At 45.9% G+C, this 18,263-nt stretch overlaps 1 protein-coding gene across 2 annotated transcripts in view; it reads right to left on the reverse strand.

The window, feature by feature from the left end:
* The window catches only part of LOC137305042 (death domain-associated protein 6-like), a 55,153-nt gene that overhangs the window by 25,224 nt on the left and 11,666 nt on the right, over nt 1-18,263 (reverse strand). For both annotated transcript variants that reach the window (XM_067973809.1, XM_067973808.1), the window contains exons 2-4: nt 16,388-17,279; nt 10,857-11,300; nt 5,271-6,321 (exon numbers count right to left, since the gene is read on the reverse strand). In XM_067973809.1, the coding sequence (XP_067829910.1) occupies nt 5,271-6,321; nt 10,857-11,300; nt 16,388-17,279 (2,387 nt within the window). The remainder of the gene's footprint in view (nt 1-5,270; nt 6,322-10,856; nt 11,301-16,387; nt 17,280-18,263) is intronic.

Genomic DNA, 18,263 nt, shown 5'->3' on the forward strand with positions numbered 1-18,263 from the left:
TTGGGTAAATTGCTGCATACTGCCAGACACAGCAATCTTTTGCCTGGCTGGAGTGTTCATTATACTCCACTGTACTGCTCACTGGCATACACGATTCATCCAGTACCTGTGGGACATAGCCATGCGCCATGATAAACAAACTCAGCTCTCTTTCAACATCTGTGCCAAAACCCCTGGGCACAATACCTGAACGACAAGCACTAACTGAATCGCACTAGGCCAGTTTGAACACAAGGATTGGTCTACAAGGATGTCCTCTAACATTGGCCCACCCACCTCTAGCACAAAGGTTCCAAACTCTCCACTTACAAACATTCAGCTCCTTTGATGGGCAATGATTTACACCAGGGGGAAAACAAAGCAAAAAGAGCACTGGAAAAGTGGGAATTTTCCAATTGTCAGCCTTACCAGTTGGCAACTTCAATGGTCTACAAGGCCTACAGCCGTTCAGTAATGTAACAGTAACATAAAATACAGGCCCTGTAAAGAAAAGACGTGCAGTCCATGTGGCCAGTTCCAACAATATATAGCCCCCGTTTGGCATACTGAAGACAATGTTCATGTTTTGCTGTTGGACTCAGGACATAGTAGAGGACGAGCTACTCAATGCCAAAGTCCACCCGCGCTACATCACTGGACAGATATGACCAGACCAGGAGTTACAACCAGTCCATGCAGTGAGAGTTCAGAGGAGGACTCAGGATGAAAGTAATCCCGTGGAACGAGTTTGGAATCAGAAGCACAACGGTGAATTTGTACATTAATAACTTTGGGCTGGGAAGAGGATCTACAAAAAACGTCAGTCCAGACTGGATCTCGGCAGCAATTCTCAAGGGCGGTAACTGGAATTGACCACTTACACTGGGAAGTGTACAGGTTGCCCCATGATATAGAAGATCATATCATTCTGAAAAATATGCTTTTCCTTCAAATCTGGAAGTGAGGTTTTCTGCACTATTACAATACTGGAAGACAAACTTTTTTATACTCTCACCTAACTGGCATCAATTTCTAATGAAGTTCCGAAAGATCAAGTTATTTTGCAGGAGAAGAACCGGACAAGGTTTAGTATTTCATGGTGAAATGCCCCAAGAACAGTTCCATGGAGTTTGTTGCAGAAGACCTGGTGTAATCACCATCCCTGGGTACGTCCTGTCCCACCGGCAGGACAGACCGACCAGAGGTGGCGGTACAGTGATATACAGTCAGCAGGGAGTGGCCCTGGGAGTCCTCAACATTGACTCTGGACCCCATGAAATCTCATGGCATCAGGTCAAACATGGGCAAGGAAACCTCCTGCTGATTACCACCTACCGACCTCCCTCAGCTGATGAATCAGTCCTCCTCCATGTTGAACACCACTTGGCAAGGGCACAGAATGAAGTCCCCCACCCAGAGTACAATGTCCATCACCAAGAATGGCTCGGTAGCAGTACCACTACTGACCGAGCTGGCCGAGTCCTGAAGGACATGGCTGCCAGACTGGGCCTGCGGCAGGTGGTGAGCGAACCAACACGAGGGAAAAACTTACTTGACCTCGTCCTCACCAACCTACCTGTCGCAAATGCATCTGTCCATGACAGTATTGGTAGGAATGACCACCGCACAGTCCTCGTGGAGACAAAGTCCCATCTTCGCACTGAGGATACCATCCAACGTGTTGTGTGGCACTACCACCGTGCTAAATGGGATAGATTCAGAACAGATCTAGCAGCTCAAAACTGGGCATCCATGAGGCGCTGTGGGCCATCAGCAGCAGCAGAATTCTATTCCAGCACAATCTGTAACCTCATTGCCCGACATATTCCTCACTCTACCATTACCAACAAGCCAGGGGATCAACTCTGGTTCAATGAGGAGTGTAGAAGAGCATGCCAGGAGCAGTAGCATGCGTACCTAAAAATGAAGTGCCAACCTGGTGAAGCTACAACTCAGGACGACATGCATGCTGAACAGCGGAAGCAACATGCTATAGGCAGAGCTAAGCGATTCCACAACCAACGGATCAGATCAAAGCTCTGCAGTCCTGCCACATCCAGTCGTGAATGGTGGTGGACAGTTAAACAACTAACGGGAGGAGGAGGCTCTGCAAACATCCCCATCCTCAATGATGGCGGAGTCCAGCACGTGAGTGCAAAAGACAAGGCTGAAGCGTTTGCAACCATCTTCAGCCAGAAGTGCCGAGTGGATGATCCATCACAGAAGCCAGTCTTCGCCAATTTGATTCACTCCACGTGATATCAAGAAACGGCTGAGTGCACTGGATACAGCAAAGGCTATGGGCCCCGACAACATCCCGCTGTAGTGCTGAAGACTTGTGCTCCAGAACTAGCTGCGCCTCTAGCCAAGCTGTTCCAGTACAGCTACAACACTGGCATCCACCCGACAATGTGGAAAATTGCTCAGGTATGTCCTGTCCACAAAAAACAGGACACATCCAATCCGGCCAATTACAGCCTCATCAGTCTACTCTCAATCATCAGCAAAGTGATGGAAGGTGTTGTTGACAGGGCTATTAAGTGGCATTTACTCACCAATAACCTGCTCACCGATCCTCAGTTTGGGTTCCGCCAGGACGACTTGGTTCCAGACCTCGTTACAGCCTTGGTCCAAACATGGACAAAAGAGCTGAATTCCAGAGGTGAGGTGAGAGTGACTGCCCTTGACATCAAGGCAGCATTTGACCGAGTGTGGCACCAAGGAGCCCCGGTAAAATTGAAGTCAATGTGAATCAGGGGGAAAACTCTCCAGTGGCTGGAGTCATATCTCGTACAAAGGAAGATGGTAGTGGTTGTTGGAGGCCAATCATCTCAGCCCCAGGACATTGCTGCAGGAGTTCCTCAGGGCAGTGTCCGAGGCCCAACCATCTTCAGCTGCTTCATCAATGACCTTCCCTCCATCATAAGGTCAGAAATGGGGATGTTTGCTGATGACTGCACAGTGTTCAGTTCCATTCGCAACCCCTCAAATAATGAAGCAGTCCGAGCCCGCATGCAGCAAGACCTGGACAACATCCAGGCTTGGGCTCATAAGTGGCAAGTAACATTCGCGCCAAACAAGTGCCAGGCAATGACCATCTCCAACAAGAGAGTCTAACCACCTCCCCTTGACATTCAACGGCATTACCATCGCCGAATTCACTACCATCAACATCCTGGGGGTCACCATTGACCAGAAACTTAACTGGACCAGCCATATAAATACTGTGGCTACAAGAGCAGGTCAGAAGCTGGGTATTCTGTGGTGAGTGACTCACCACCTGACTCCCCAAAGCCTTTCCACCATCTCCAAGGCACAAGTCAGGAGTGTGATGGAATACTCTCCACTTGCTTGGATGAGTGCAGCTCCAACACTCAAGAAGCTGGACACCATCCAGGACAAAGCAGCCCGCCTGATTGGCACCCCATCCACCACCCTAAACATTCACTCCCTTCACCACTGGCGCACCGTGGCTGCAGTGTGTACCATCCACAGGATGCACTGCAGCAACTCGCCAAGGCTTCTTCGACAGCACCTCCCAAACCCGCGACCTCTACCACCTAGAAGGACAAGAGCAGCAGGCACATGGGAACAACACCACCTGCACGTTCCCCTCCAAGTCACACACCATCCCGACTTGGAAATATATCGCCGTTCCCTCATCGTCGCTGGGTCAAAATCCTGGAACTCCCTTCCTAACAGCACTGTGGGAGAACCTTCACCACACGGACTGCAGCGGTTCAAGAAGGCGGCTCACCACCACCTTCTCAAGGGCAATTAGGGATGGGCAATAAATGCCGGCCTCGCCAGTGACGCCCACATCCCATGAACGAATAATAAAAAAAATCAATGCAGTTTTACAACAGAAGCGTTCGGCTTCATGCAGATCTCTTCTTGTTCTTCCACACAACTTTCTGATCAGTTTGTCCACCTGAAGTTGAAGATCAGTGTGGGAGATGTACTATGGAATATTTCCTCCATTATATAGAGTACATGCACTTTGGGGAGTGGGAAAGAGAGAAGAGAAAGAGAGAAGAATTTCTAATTGGACATTTTGAAATCTGGGAAATAATTCTGAGCATCTTTGGGAAACTGCTGCTTGTGAGCATCAAATCAATAGCCCCATATCCCAAACCAGTCATTATTCATAAAACCCATTTGTGCAAATATATTTCTTAATTGCGTGAAACAGTGACAACTCCCACCTGACAGAGACAACAGCCTTACTTTGCAAAACGGCACAAGCCACATATTTAATGTGCCAAGACATTGTTGGAATTTAATGAAATCGAAAGTTTGATAAATTAATTAAGGCTTTCTTTTTGAAAAGTTGCTGTTCATTAACAGATCACCTCTCACGATTTACTAACTTAACAGGATGTTAAAGAAATAGGCAGCTTGAAAATAAGTCTGGGCACACGAAAGTAGGAAATCTTACAAACAAAGTTCCTTTCACTTGGATACTCCCAAAGAGCAGCTATCAAAATGATCCTAGCTGTCAGAAGGCCTGCTGTAGGGTAGAGAGGCCCAAACAGTACTGCTAATCATTTCTGCTACAAGGGTCAGTGTAATGTTCAGGTTTTGGGAATTGCGCAGGGGTTAGATTACTGTAATTTAGGGCTGCAAGTCTTCAAGGGAAGCGCTTTGAGAGACGAGCACTGTGGGACTTGAGAGATGAAATTGTTCAACTAGCTGAATAGGGTTAGTACATACAGCTGTAAAAATCCAATCTTTCTGTACCATTTTATCTTACTCACGATTGCACCACCACTTCCACTCTGGTTTCCGTTTCCTCAACACATTCACCTCACTCTCCTTCCTTCCCCGTTGGGAACAATGCAGCATACTGCTGACGAGATAGAAAGCTACTTTTACCCTGCCTCCTCCCAGTCAAGTGCCCAACTGCCGGCTTCCCAGGTCAGGTTGGGAGCGTGCGACAGTTCAGCACTGCAGCCGCCGCTATCGAGGGCACTTTATAATCAGGGTGATGGTGTGGTTTCACAGGAGGAAGTAGCTGCAGCTGCTGTCACCTACTCAGGGTCTGAAGCAGCCCCACTGTGAAGTCATCTGGTGCCTGAGCAGACAAGTAGAACCTACCGAGGCAGTTTGTGCAAGATCTGTGCAAAGTATTTTTCTGATTCAAGGAACACTGAAAACAGCAAACACCTTTTGACCGTGTCATTCAGTGACAGTAATATGTGTCTCAATTTGCAGAACCCTCAAAGCAGCACAGAGAAGGGAAGGAGAAAAAAAAGCTAATTTTAACAACTTTTGTACAATTTTCTACTTACCTTTTCTCCACATCTGCCTCTCTCTTAACTTTCTTTGCAACTGGTGAATCGTCCTGATCAATGGAATCTTTCTTTTTTCCATTTACTGCAGTTAAACAAATGTCTGGACTTTGTCTATCAATTCCCAACATATCCAAACTCTCCTTCTTGATAACCGGCCTTTTGTCCAAGTTTGTCTCATCTTTTGTGGTCAAAGATTTGGGCTCAAAATAGGGAGAAGTTTCTGCATCGCACTTCTTGTGTGCAGACAGATTGTTTGTTACCTTTTCCTCATCAGCTGAAATATCCTCATCTGCTTTGGAGGGAGTTTTGGGGTTTGGTTTCACGATCTGGGTTTCCAGTTTCTGCCCACTGGAGTCTGCTCGTTTTCTCTTTGCACGCCTCTCTAGCTGTTCACCTAGTTCTTCTTTCCCTTCCTCGTGATCAGGGCTAGTCCCGTCACTTCCAATTCCTTCTTCTACAGCGCACACTGGGCTGTCCTCGTAGTCAGATTGGTCCCGTTTTTTTACGGCAGAGTCGAGGCTCCTTGCAGCACCAGATCCAACACGTCCCTCCACAGTACTGACAGCCCCGCTCATATTGCTGGAACCAACTCCTTCCTCCACAGTATTGACAGCCCCGCTCTCACTGCTCGATCCAACTCCTTCCTCCACAGGGTCCACTGCCCCACTCTCACTGCTCGATCCAACTCCTTCCTCCACAGGGGGAACTAGGCCACTCTCATTACTCGATCCAACTCCTTCCTCCACAGAGTTTGCAGGGCTATTTCCATCATCACCCCCAACCTTTTCTCCTCTAGTATTCCCACTTTCGTTGTTGGATTCAGATTCATGCCGTACGGTACAGACAGGGCTACTCTCATTATTGGAGTCAACATCTTCCTCCACAGTGCAGATAGGGTGACTCTCATTGTCCAATCCCATTCCTCCTTCTACCTGGTCTTCAACCGAATCAGCGTCATCTTCACTGTCATCTTCCTCATCTGAAGACTGAGCAGACTCTTCAGACTGATCCTCTACCTCTTCAACCTCACTCGTTTCTGCTTTCTCATCTGAAATACAATTTAAAGGCTGAAATTAGTCTCCAATAAAAACACAGGTCACTTCTTTAAACTGATAAGTGAGCTGAAGTACACTAGTGCTGGTAGATGGGAAGCTGTAGGCATTGCATTCATAGCTGAAGCAGTTTACAACCATGGGTACGTTCCTCTTTCAACTAGTTAGATCATCTTATTCATATCGGCACAAATATTTAATCTCAAAATACATAATTTAGGTTGAATGTTGATTAAAATTTGAGAGAAAGAAATAATTTCTTCTTAATTATGCCATCCTAACTCAGCCCTACTGCCCGAGAATGAATAGGTGCTCAAGTAGTGTGTTGTCAGGCACTGAGGTAGGGAATGGGTCATACATAACATGGGGGAAGGACTATCCCCACGACATGTCTACTGTACACACCACAAATGCTTCAGTGGAATTCTAACTGAGCACAACCTCTCTCTCAATCACTCGGTACAAGTCTGTTGGGAAAAGCTGTGACCTTGCATCTTATTGTCCAACTATCTGGGCTCAAATGGGTCTCCCAGCGTCCATCCTATTAGCATGTCTGAAAGAAACATTTAGTCATTGACCATTACAAAGCAACATTACACTCGAGCCCAAACTACTGCACCTGTAAAATGATAGTCCCCTTTCCCACAGCTTTTATCCAGGCAGCTGTCCGAAGGAATCATCGAAAGGTTACAGCACAGAAGGAGGCATTCGGCCCACCGAGTCCATGCCAGCTCTTTGCAAGACCAATCCAGCTAGTCCCACTCCCCCACCTGTAGCCCTGCAAATTTTTTCCTTTCAAGTACTTATCCCGTTCCCTTTTGAAGGCCATGATTGAATCTGCCTCCACCACCCCCTCGGGCAGTGCATTCCAGATCCTAACCACTCGCTGTATAAAAAGGTATTTCCTCATGTCACCTTTGGTTCTTTTGCCAATCACCTTAAATCTATGTCCTCTGGTTCTTGACCCTTCCGCCAATGGGAACAGTTTCTCTCTCTCTACTCTGTCTGGACCCTTCATGATTTTAAATACCTCGATCAAATCTCCTCTCAACCATCTCTGTTCCAAGGAGAACAACCCCAGCTTCTCCAGTCTATCCACGTAACCAAAGTCCCTCATCCCTGGAATCATTCTAGTAAATCTCTTCTGCACCATCTCTAAGGCCTTCACATCTCTCCTAAAGTGCGGTGCCCAGAACTGGACACAATACTCCAGTTGTGGCTGAACCAGTGTTTTATAAAGGTTCATGACTTCCATACTTTTGTACTCTATGCCTCTATTTATAAATTGTAAACAATTTTACAACACCAAGTTATAGTCCAACGATTTTTATTTGAAATCCACAAGCTTTTGGAGGTTTCCTCCTTCCTCAGGTATTTATAAAGCCCAGGATCCCGTATGCTTTCTTGACCACTTTCTCAACCTGCCCTGCCACTTTCAACGATTTGAGCACATATACTCCCAGATCCGGTACCCTTTTAGAATTGTGCCCTTCAGTTTATAGTGCCTCTCCTCATTCTTCCTACCAAAATGTATCACCTTGCATTTTTCTACGCTAAATTTCATCTGCCACGTGTCCGCCCATGCCACCAGCCTGTCTATATCCTCTTGAAGTCTATCCTCCTCACATTGAAAGAGTTGGGGTTTCAGGCTGTGGAAACCAGTCTGTGATAGCCCAACTTTACTTCACATGCTCACCCTTTGGAGTGTGTTCCAATGCTCAACGTGTTTAATCAAAGCAAAGCACACAATTTAGAAGCATATACTGAGCATCAGTTAAATACTTCAAGACACAGTCAGGAGCAGGTACTGAGCATCAGTTAAATACTTCAAGACACAGTCAGGAGCAGGTACTGAGCATCAGTTAAATACTTCAAGACACAGTCAGGAGCAGGTACTGAGCATCAGTTAAATACTTCAAGACAGAGTCGGGAGCAGGTACTGAGCATCAGTTAAATACTTCAAGACACAGTCAGGAGCAGGTACTGAGCATCAGTTAAATACTTCAAGACACAGTCAGGAGCATATACTGAGCATCAGTTAAATACTTCAAGACACAGTCGGGAGCAGGTACTGAGCATCAGTTAAATACTTCAAGACAGAGTCAGGAGCATATACTGAGCATCAGTTAAATACTTCAAGACACAGTCGGGAGCAGGTACTGAGCATCAGTTAAATACTTCAAGACAGAGTCAGGAGCAGGTACTGAGCATCAGTTAAATACTTCAAGACAGAGTCGGGAGCGGGTCGGGGGTTAAGACATTTGGACGATTTACAGAATTTCACGAGTCTCCTTTATTTAAGAACACAGTAATAGGTGCAGGAGTAAGCAATACGGCCCCTCGAGCCTGCTCCGCCACTCAATAAGATCATGGTTGATCTTCTATCTCAACTGCACTTTCCTGCTCTATCCCCATGTTCCTTGATTCCCATGGAGTCCAAAAATCTATTGATTTCAGCCTTGAACATATTCAACATCTCAGCATCCACAGCCCTCTGGGATAGAGAATTCCAAAGATTCACAACTCTGAGTACAGAAATTTTTCCTCATCTCGGTCCTAAATGGCCAACCCCTTATCAGAGGAACTTACGACACAGGAAGAGGCCATTCAGCCCATCATGTCCATGCCGGCTGAATAAGAGAGCTATCTAGCTTAATCCCGCTTTCCAGCACTTGGTCCGTAGCCCTGTAGGTTACGGCATTTCAAGTACACATCAAAGTATTTTTTAAATGAGTTGAGGGTTTCTGCCTCTACCACCCTTTCAGGCAGTGAGTTCCAGACCCCCACCACCCTCTGGGTGAAAAAAATTCTCCTCTAATTCTTCTACCAATCACTTTAAATCCATGCTCCCTGGTTATTGACCTCTCTGCTAAGGGAAATAGGTCCTCCCTATCCACTTTATCTAATCCCATCATAATTTTATACACCTCAATTAAATCTCCCCTCAGCCTCCTTTGTTCCAAAGAAAACAACCCCAGCCGATCCAATCTTTTCTCATAGCTAAAATTCTCCAGTCCTGGCAATGTCCTCGTAAATCTCCTCTGTACCCTCTCGAGTGCAATCACATCTTTCCTGTAATGTGGTGACCGGAACTGTACGTAGTACTCATCTGGAGACTACGATGCCTGGTTCTAGACTCTCCAGTCAGGGGACGTCTACCACGTCAAGCCCTTTGCACAAGGCAGCTCAAAGACCAACATATTCCCAGAGGAAACTGCCTCTAAAACTTGTCACATTGTAATTACACCTTGCCCCCCACTAAATGGAGCTGCTACAATACCACCACCACTGGCAGGAGGGTGTAATTACAATGTGACAAGTTTACATAGGCAGTTTCAATTATAAAGGTGAACATAGGCATTTATGACGTAAAGATAAAGGACTGAACGTATGACATGCCTCTGAGCACCCTGGTACAATTAATCCCTGCCTCTAACGTGGATTCACCTAAAGAATTTGTCTCAACTCCCAGTGTGTAATGCCATGGGTGATTAACAAGATAAAGGAAAACTTAAAAATAAAAATAACTGGAATCAAGGAAAATAGCATTTAAAAACTACACACCAAAGCACTGAACATCTCAGGTGTGGCTATGAAGGTGCATTTCAGACTGAAAGAACAGGTTTAACATGGTTTACTTTATACGTCGACTATAAGGAAAGATTTAGCAAGGACCGGTCATTTAAAAACTGGGATTTCTGCTTTGAAGAAAGGAGGCCCAACGATCTTCAGCTGCTTCAGTGATCTTCCCTCCATTCGGTCTGGTGAGGCTGTTCACCGATGGTTGCACAGTGTTCAGCTCCATTCACAATTCCTCAGATAATGAAACAGTCCAAGCCCACATGCAGCAAGAACAGCCGAATCCCCCACCATCAACATCCTGGGGGTCATCACTGACCAGAAACTCCACTGGGCCAGCCACATTAATGCCGTAGCTACTAGAGTAGGTCAGAGGCTGGGTATTCTGCAGAGATTGACTCACCTCCTGACTCTCTACCAGCAGTTCAGGGAGAAGGCCCACCACCACCTTCTCAAGGCAACTAGAGATGGGCAATAAATGCCGGCCTTACCAGCGATGCCCATATCCTGAGAATGAATATAAAAAAACACTACCAAAATGTTATTCAAAAAGCCCAGCATTCAGAACACTTAAAAACACAATCTGAAATATGGCAACAACATTTTTGCCACTTGGAGGCTTTGCTCTACTTCTAAACTCAGGTTCCACCATTTAGCTCAGCGTTGAAGATATGAATCCAATTTTTTCTCCCCCCCACCGCGCTCCAATGTACAAAACCAACTTATTCTATTCCTCAAGCAAAGCCCAGCAACGTATCAAGTATCTGCCAATGCTGGTCAGTTGACCATGAATCAGTATGAGAGCAGAGCCGAGGCTGATTTGCTTCCATCACCCTCAAAGAAACACCTGGCCCCAACACGACAGCAAATATTGAACATGTGGAGGAGAGTGAGTACCAAGCAGCATCCAAGGCACATTAAAACAGCTTCAAAAACAAAACAGTCACGTTACCTTCTTGTGGTTCTTCTTCAGCTTCTATAACCTCCTCAATCTTGGAGAGCTCCTCTTCGATGTCTGGATCTGACGACAAGTCATCCTCATCGTCCTCATCCTCCTCCTCCTCTTCATCATCCTCCTCCTCCCCTGAACCAGCAACCTCCTCTTGCTCCTCCATCTCTTCTTCCTTGGGTTTTTTCCCTTCACTTTCTTCCACCTTTTGAAGCTCCTCTTGTTCCTCCTTTACATTTTTAGTTTCTGGTTTGGATGCCTCAGAAGTAGAGGTGACTGCAGACTGAAGTAGTTTCTTCTTCTTTCTCTTCTCTTCCTCCTCTATTTCACCAACATCCTGGATCTCAGCATACTTCTTCACCACATCATTTAGGCGGCCAAGTGCAACGGAGCGATTTGACCGAAGTCGCCTTTCTAAGGTGATGTCTGCCATGGCTGGGTCCTTATCTGGAAATATAAACATACATTATATCGTAATAAATGGAAATAAACAAATGGCGTCTATAATGGGGAGCAGAAGAAATGGAGGATAAAGGACGACATTATGCTGCAGGGGGTGGTTTGAGAAGGTAGTGGTCAAGAGTGACATGGGGCGGCAGATATGTTATACTGATGGCTCCAGTGTCTCTCTCTGGTAGAGAAAACTGAACTCTTTGCATGCACGCTCAGAGCTCTGCTCACCAGCATCAGAATACCACATAAGAAATAGGAGCAGGTGTAGGCCTTACGGCCCCTCGAGCCTGCTCCGCCATTCAATAAGATCATGGCTGATCTTCAACCTCAACTCCACTTTCCCGCCCGATCCCCATATCCCTTGATTCCTCTAGAGTCCAAAAATCTATCTATCTCAGCCTTGAATATACTCAACGACTCAGCATCCATAGCCCTCTGGGGTAGAGAATTCAAAGGTTCACAACCCTCTGAGTGAAGAAATTCCTCATCTCAGTCTTGAATGGCCAATGCTGTATCCTGCAATTATGCACCCTAGTTCTAGACTCTCTAGCTGGGGAAACAATCTCTCAGCATCTACCCTGTCAAGCCCCCTCATGTTTCAAAGAGATCACCTCTCATTTTTCTAAACTCCAGAGAGTATAGGCCCATTCTACTCAATCTCTCCTCATAGGGCAACCTCTCATCCCAGGAATCAATCTAGTGAACCTTTGTTGCATCACCTCCAAGGCAAGTATATCCTTCCTTAGATAAGGAGGCCAACTCTGTACACAGTACTCCAGGTGAGGTCTCACCAAAGCCCTGTACAACTGTAGTAAGACTTCTTTACTTGTACTCAAACCCCCTTGCAATAAAGGCCAACATGCCATTTGCTTTCCTAATTGTTTGCTGTACCTGCATACTAACTTTTTGAGCTTCATGTACAGGAACACCCAAATCTCTCTGAACACCAACATTTAATATTTTCTCACCATTTAAAAAATATTCTGTTTTCTAATCTTCATACCAAAGTGAATAACCTTACATTTCCCCACATTATACTCCATCTGCCGCCTTCTTGCCCACTCACTTAATCTGTCTATATCCCTTTGCAGACTCAGTGTGTCCTCTTCACAGCTTACTTTCCCACCTAACTTTGTATCATCAGCAAACTTGGATACATAACACTCGGTCCCTTCATCAAAGTCATTAATTGGCTCTCCACCAACATTGAAGAGTGAATGCAAGCTATATAAACATGACTACTGCAGTAGATACATACTGCAGTAGAGGAGACCGCCCCCCTATAGATAGATTTGAACAGCATGCCTAAATATACTTGGGCAATTTCACACCGGAATTGCCGGTGCCTAATAAGCCTCCTGCTGTGCTGTACTACCATGATACTATGAATTACGCTGCACAGATTGTAGCTGGTGTGGTGTAACTGGCCTCCCAAGCATGGAAAATACATTGTTTTATCTGCATTAAAAATCTTATATCTTCCAGTCAGCGAAATCTTATTTTAATCACATTTTTGTCACACCTTTATATCAACTTTTTCTATTATAAATTCCTGCGTTCATATTTACAATGTAAACGTGTCACACTGTAATGACCCCTCCAGCCAGTGGTGGCGCTGCAGCTCCTCAGCCTGTGCTCCACTAAACTCTACTTCACTGCTTTCCAAATGGCAGCAAGCTTCGCTATTTAACGACAAATAATAAAAATCAAAGTATTAGACAAAAAATAATGGCAGGATGGAAGGTTTTAGATTGTGGCCTCAATTACATTTGCAGGGCCCGATTTAATCAGACCCTGCTTCACCTGAAGACTGAACTTGGTCCTGGAGGTACAAAGCCCATGGGCAATCAACAAGTATTAGTCAAAAACATAATCCAAGCACCACATCTCTGATTTTTTTAAATGTGGTTTAAACGGGGAAGGGAATTCTACTCCATTGTCATATACTCTTAATGTATGAATGCATTCGGCTTGTGCTCCCTTGCTCATTTTTAAACTGCTACTGAAGGTGTTGGAGCTGCACCCATCCAGGCAAGTGGAGAGTATTCCATCACACTCCTGACTTGTGCCTTGGAGGTGGTGGAGAAGTTTTGGGGAGTCAGGTGGTGAGTCACTCACCGCAGAATACCCAGCCTCTGACCTGCTCTTATAGCCACAGTATGTGTGTGGCTGGTCTAGTCGAGTTTCTGGTCAATGGCGACCCCAAGGATATTAATGTGGGGGATTTGGCGATGGTAATGCCGTTGAATGTCATGGGGAGGTGGTATAACTCGATTCGTCATCTCAAATTGCTCCCACCACCATCGACAGGGCTATAACGTTATATCCAAGACACGGATTAATCAAGGACAGTCAGCGTGGATTTAAGGGAAGGTCATATCTGACTAACTTGATTGAATTTTTTGAGGAGGTAACAGGGAGAGTTGATGAGGGTAGCGTGTTTGGTGTAGTCTACATGGATTTTGGCAAGGCCTTTGACAAGGTCCCACATGACAGACTGATCAGAAAACTAAAAACCCATGGGGTCCAAGGTAAAGTGGCAAGTTGGATCCAAAATTGGCTCAGTGGCAAGAAGCAAAGGGTAATGGTCGACAGGTGGTTTTGTGACTGGAAGCTGTTCCCAGTGGGGTTCCACAGGGCTCAGTACCAGGTCCCTTGCTCTTTGTGGTATATATCAATGATTTAGACTTAAACGTGGGGGCCATGATTAGGAAGTTTGCAGATGATACAAAAATTGGCCATGTGGTTGATAGTGAGCAGGAAAGCTGTAGACTGCAGGAAGATATCAATGGACTGGTCAGGTGGGCAGAAAGGTGGCAAATGGAATTCAATCCAGAGAATGGGTGAGATCCTGAATGAATATTTCACATCAGTATTTACGGTTGAGAAAGGCATGGATGTTAGGAAACTTGGGGAAATAAATAGTGATGTCTTGAGGACTGTACATATTACAGAGAGGGAGGTGCTGGAAGTCTTAACGCGCATCAAGGTAGATAAATCTCCGGGACCTGATGAAATGTATCCCAGGACGTTATGGGAGGTTAGGGAGGAAATTGCGGGTCCCCGAGCAGAGATATTTGAATCATCGACAGCTACAGGTGAGGTGCCTGAAGATTGGAGGGTAGCAAATGTTGTGCCTTTGTTTAAGAAGGGCGGCAGGGAAAAGCCTGGGAACTACAGACCGGTGAGCCTGACATCTGTAGTGGGTAAGTTATTAGAGGGTATTCTGAGAGACAGGATCTACAGGCATTTGGAGAGGCAGGGACTAATTAGGAACAGTCAGCATGGTTTTGTGAGAGGAAAATCATGTCTCACGAATTTGATTGAGTTTTTTGAAGGGGTAACCAAGAAGATAGATGAGGGCTGTGCAGTAGACGTGGTCTACATGGACTTCAGCAAAGCCTTTGACAAGGTACCGCATGGTAGGTTGTTACATAAGGTTAAATCTCATGGGATCCAAGGTGAGGTAGCCAATTGGATACAAAATTGGCTTGACGACAGAAGACAGAGGGTGGTTGTAGAGGGTTGTTTTTCAAATTGGATGCCTGTGTCCAGCGGTGTGCCTCATGGATCGGTGCTGGGTCCGCTGTTATTTGTTATTTATATTAATGATTTGGATGAGAATTTAGGAGGCATGGTTAGTAAGTTTGCAGATGACACCAAGATTGGTGGCATTGTGGACAGTGAAGAAGGTCATCTAGGATTGCAACGGGATCTTGATAAATTGGGCCAGTGGGCCGATGAATGGCAGATGGAGTTTAATTTAGATAAATGTGAGGTGATGCATTTTGGGAGATCGAATCGGGCCAGGACCTACTCCGTTAATGGTAGGGCGTTGGGGAGAGTTATAGAACAAAGAGATCTAGGAGTACAGGTTCATAGCTCCTTGAAAGTGGAGTCACAGGTGGATAGGGTGGTGAAGAAGGCATTCGGCATGCTTGGTTTCATTGGTCAGAACATTGAATGCAGGAGTTGGGATGTCTTGTTGAAGTTGTACAGGGCATTGGTGAGGCCACACTTGGAGTACTGTGTACAGTTCTGGTCACCCTATTATAGAAAGGATATTATTAAACTAGAAAGAGTGCAGAAAAGATTTACCAGGATGCTACCGGGACTTGATGGTTTGACTTATAGGGAGAGGTTAGATAGACTGGGACTTTTTTCCCTGGAGAGTAGGAGGTTTCGGGGTGATCTTATAGAAGTCTATAAAATAATGAGGGGCATAGATAAGGTAGATAGTCAAAATCTTTTCCCAAAGGCAGGGGAGTCTATAACGAGGGGGCATAGATTTAAGGTGAGAGGGGAGAGATACAAACGGGTCCAGAGGGGCAATTTTTTCACTCAAAGGGTGGTGAGTGTCTGGAACGAGCTGCCAGAGGCAGTAGTAGAGGCGGGTACAATTTTGTCTTTTAAAAAGCATTTGGACAGTTACATGGGTAAGATGGGTATAGAGGGATATGGGCCAAGTGCAGGCAATTGGGACTAGCTTAGTGGTATAAACTGGGCGACATGGACATGTTGGGCCGAAGGGCCTGTTTCCATGTTGTAACTTCTATGATTCTATAAGTGTGAGGTAATGCATTTGGGGAATGCAAAGATGCACAGATGGTGAGAGAAACACAAATGCCCCACTGGCGTAGTCTGGCTGCTTTTCAAAGGCTGGGACTGAGGAATATCGTTGGGCAGAGCCAGGGGAGGGGGGGGGGGGAAGAGAGCGGGGCAATGCTTTTATTGACACTTTTATACAGGGTGCCTGAAATGGGAAAGAAAGTTTTCTTTTCCAATGCAAACATCCTACACCTTCACTAAGACAAAACTCACCACCAACAAAATAAAATTCTGGCTGAAAAATTCACCACTTTGTGGAAGATGACACATCGAAGTAAAAAAGTTTGGATCCCATATCATTGGAAGCAACTGTTACTGGTCCCTCACCAGGGCGGGCTGGCCATGTGTGAAATTGGGAGATTTCCCGCCTGCCACTGGGACTTTTGCAATGCGCTGTATTATTAGCACCCCTCCCCTTTTCTCATGAGAATCCCAAGCCCTTCTGCCCCCGGCCATTACCAACAGATACCCACTTGGCTTATAATCATCAGTGAGGTGGCTGCCAAAGTTGTAAACAAGGTCCAGATGGCGTCGCTCCTGAAGCCGATTCCCAACCTCCCGGAACACATCCTGTGCCATGCTCTGAATCTGTCTTTGGCTGAGCCCCAGGGTATGCCTGGTGCTGACTTTGTGCATGATATTCCTGATATCCTGGTAGTCGGGGAAGTGATCCGGCTTGTTGATGAACTTCTCGATTTTACGGTTGATCTCAGGGTAGCGTGTGCCCGTGAAGGAGATGCGCTGCTCTATGACCCGGCCAGTCAGATTCGAGCAGTTCTTCAGCTCACACAGCTTCTCGAAGATCTTCACCATCTTCTTCTTAAGCCGATGTTCCTGGATGTAAGAGGAATCCTCATCTTCCAATTCATTCAAGTCGAGCTCTCTTTCCTGAAGCCGTTTGATTTCATCGGCGTAAACCTTTAAGAGGTTCTCCAGATATCGGATTTGACGCTTTGAACCGGTGCCGGAACGCTTCTTTTCCACTGTTACCGTGTCAGCAGGTTGCGGGACAGAAGTGGAGGCACTATCTCCAGACTGTGCAGAAGTCCTCCCAGGGCAGTCTCTCAGCTGCTTGGCATCTTTGTCAGACTGACCCACAATCTGTTCGAGCGGCTGCTTTGAATTCCCCCGGTTGGCTAAGGCTAGTTTGATTTTTTGGGAGTTGGCTTTAAGCGCAGTACAGAGTTCGTTGATGTAAACAAAGACTTTGCTTTTCTTGCCCTGAACTCGGGTGAGGCAGCGGCCCAGAACGTTCCGGAATTCCGTAGAGGCCAGATAGTCCGGAAAAGCCTTGCTGTACTTTCTCTGCAGGAAATTTATCACCTCTGGATTTTCTTCTGTCAATGTCGCACAGAATTCCACAAACTGAAGGGGCAGGGGGAGGGAAGAGAGACAAAACAAAGCATTAGTCAAACATCAAAGCTAATGATTACAAGCCTGTCTTCAATCAGTCCCCATCACACTGTAACCATCCAGGTACGGCATCAATCCAGAGAGCTGGACAATCTTATTTCTCCTCCTTCCCCACAAAGTACTTGCCTAAAAAAGCCACGACCCATTCGGTGAGCGCCCAAGCTTGCCATCTCTGAGGGCCACTTAGGTGTGTAGCAAGAGCCTCATGGGCCACAGATGTTTGCCATTAATTTATATGCATCTTAAAATGGGATACTAGTGGATGTGGGTGTTGCGATTTAGGACTTCATCAATGAAGCAACAGGACCAACAGTTTCCAAACCTCCAACTCCATGAAAAAGAGAACTTGCACTTAGAGTATTTCATATTAACAGCCTGATAACAACACTGTGCTCCATCGAATGACCCTGCAGAGAACAGGCTGACTTCTCTGAAAGTAAAACTTTAACAGAGGCACTGACCAACCAGTGCAGCACTGAAACCTATCCAGATTCCCAGGAATCCCGCACATTGTTACTTAGTTCCACTAGCAGAACCGGTTTTATTATCTTACTGGCATGGCAAGTACAGGTTTGAAAATTCTAGGAATAGAAGTCCATCAAAGTCAGGAAGCAGCAGGCACCATCAGCAGTTTCACTCTTGGTTTGTGCAGTTACTTGAATTGAGTGATGTGTCAAGAGTAAGACAAGTCAATGATACTTATTCTGATGCGCTGTGGCGCACAAACCTCCATATTTAAGAGCAGCTTTGGATCGAGCATTTCTTGTCCGAATTAAGTTGCATGTCTGAATAACGGGGGACACCCCTATTGAGTAAAGAACTGCACCATCTCTAGGAGTGTCTCACACATGGTTCTGCTCATCTGGAAACTGTCAGATGTAACTCCTCTCTGAAATTTATTAGCTTGAGGGGTGGAGACAACAGGAAATACAGTAA

This window comes from Heptranchias perlo, chromosome 39 (assembly GCF_035084215.1).
Source record: "Heptranchias perlo isolate sHepPer1 chromosome 39, sHepPer1.hap1, whole genome shotgun sequence".
In the NCBI taxonomy this organism is placed as follows: domain Eukaryota; kingdom Metazoa; phylum Chordata; class Chondrichthyes; order Hexanchiformes; family Hexanchidae; genus Heptranchias; species Heptranchias perlo.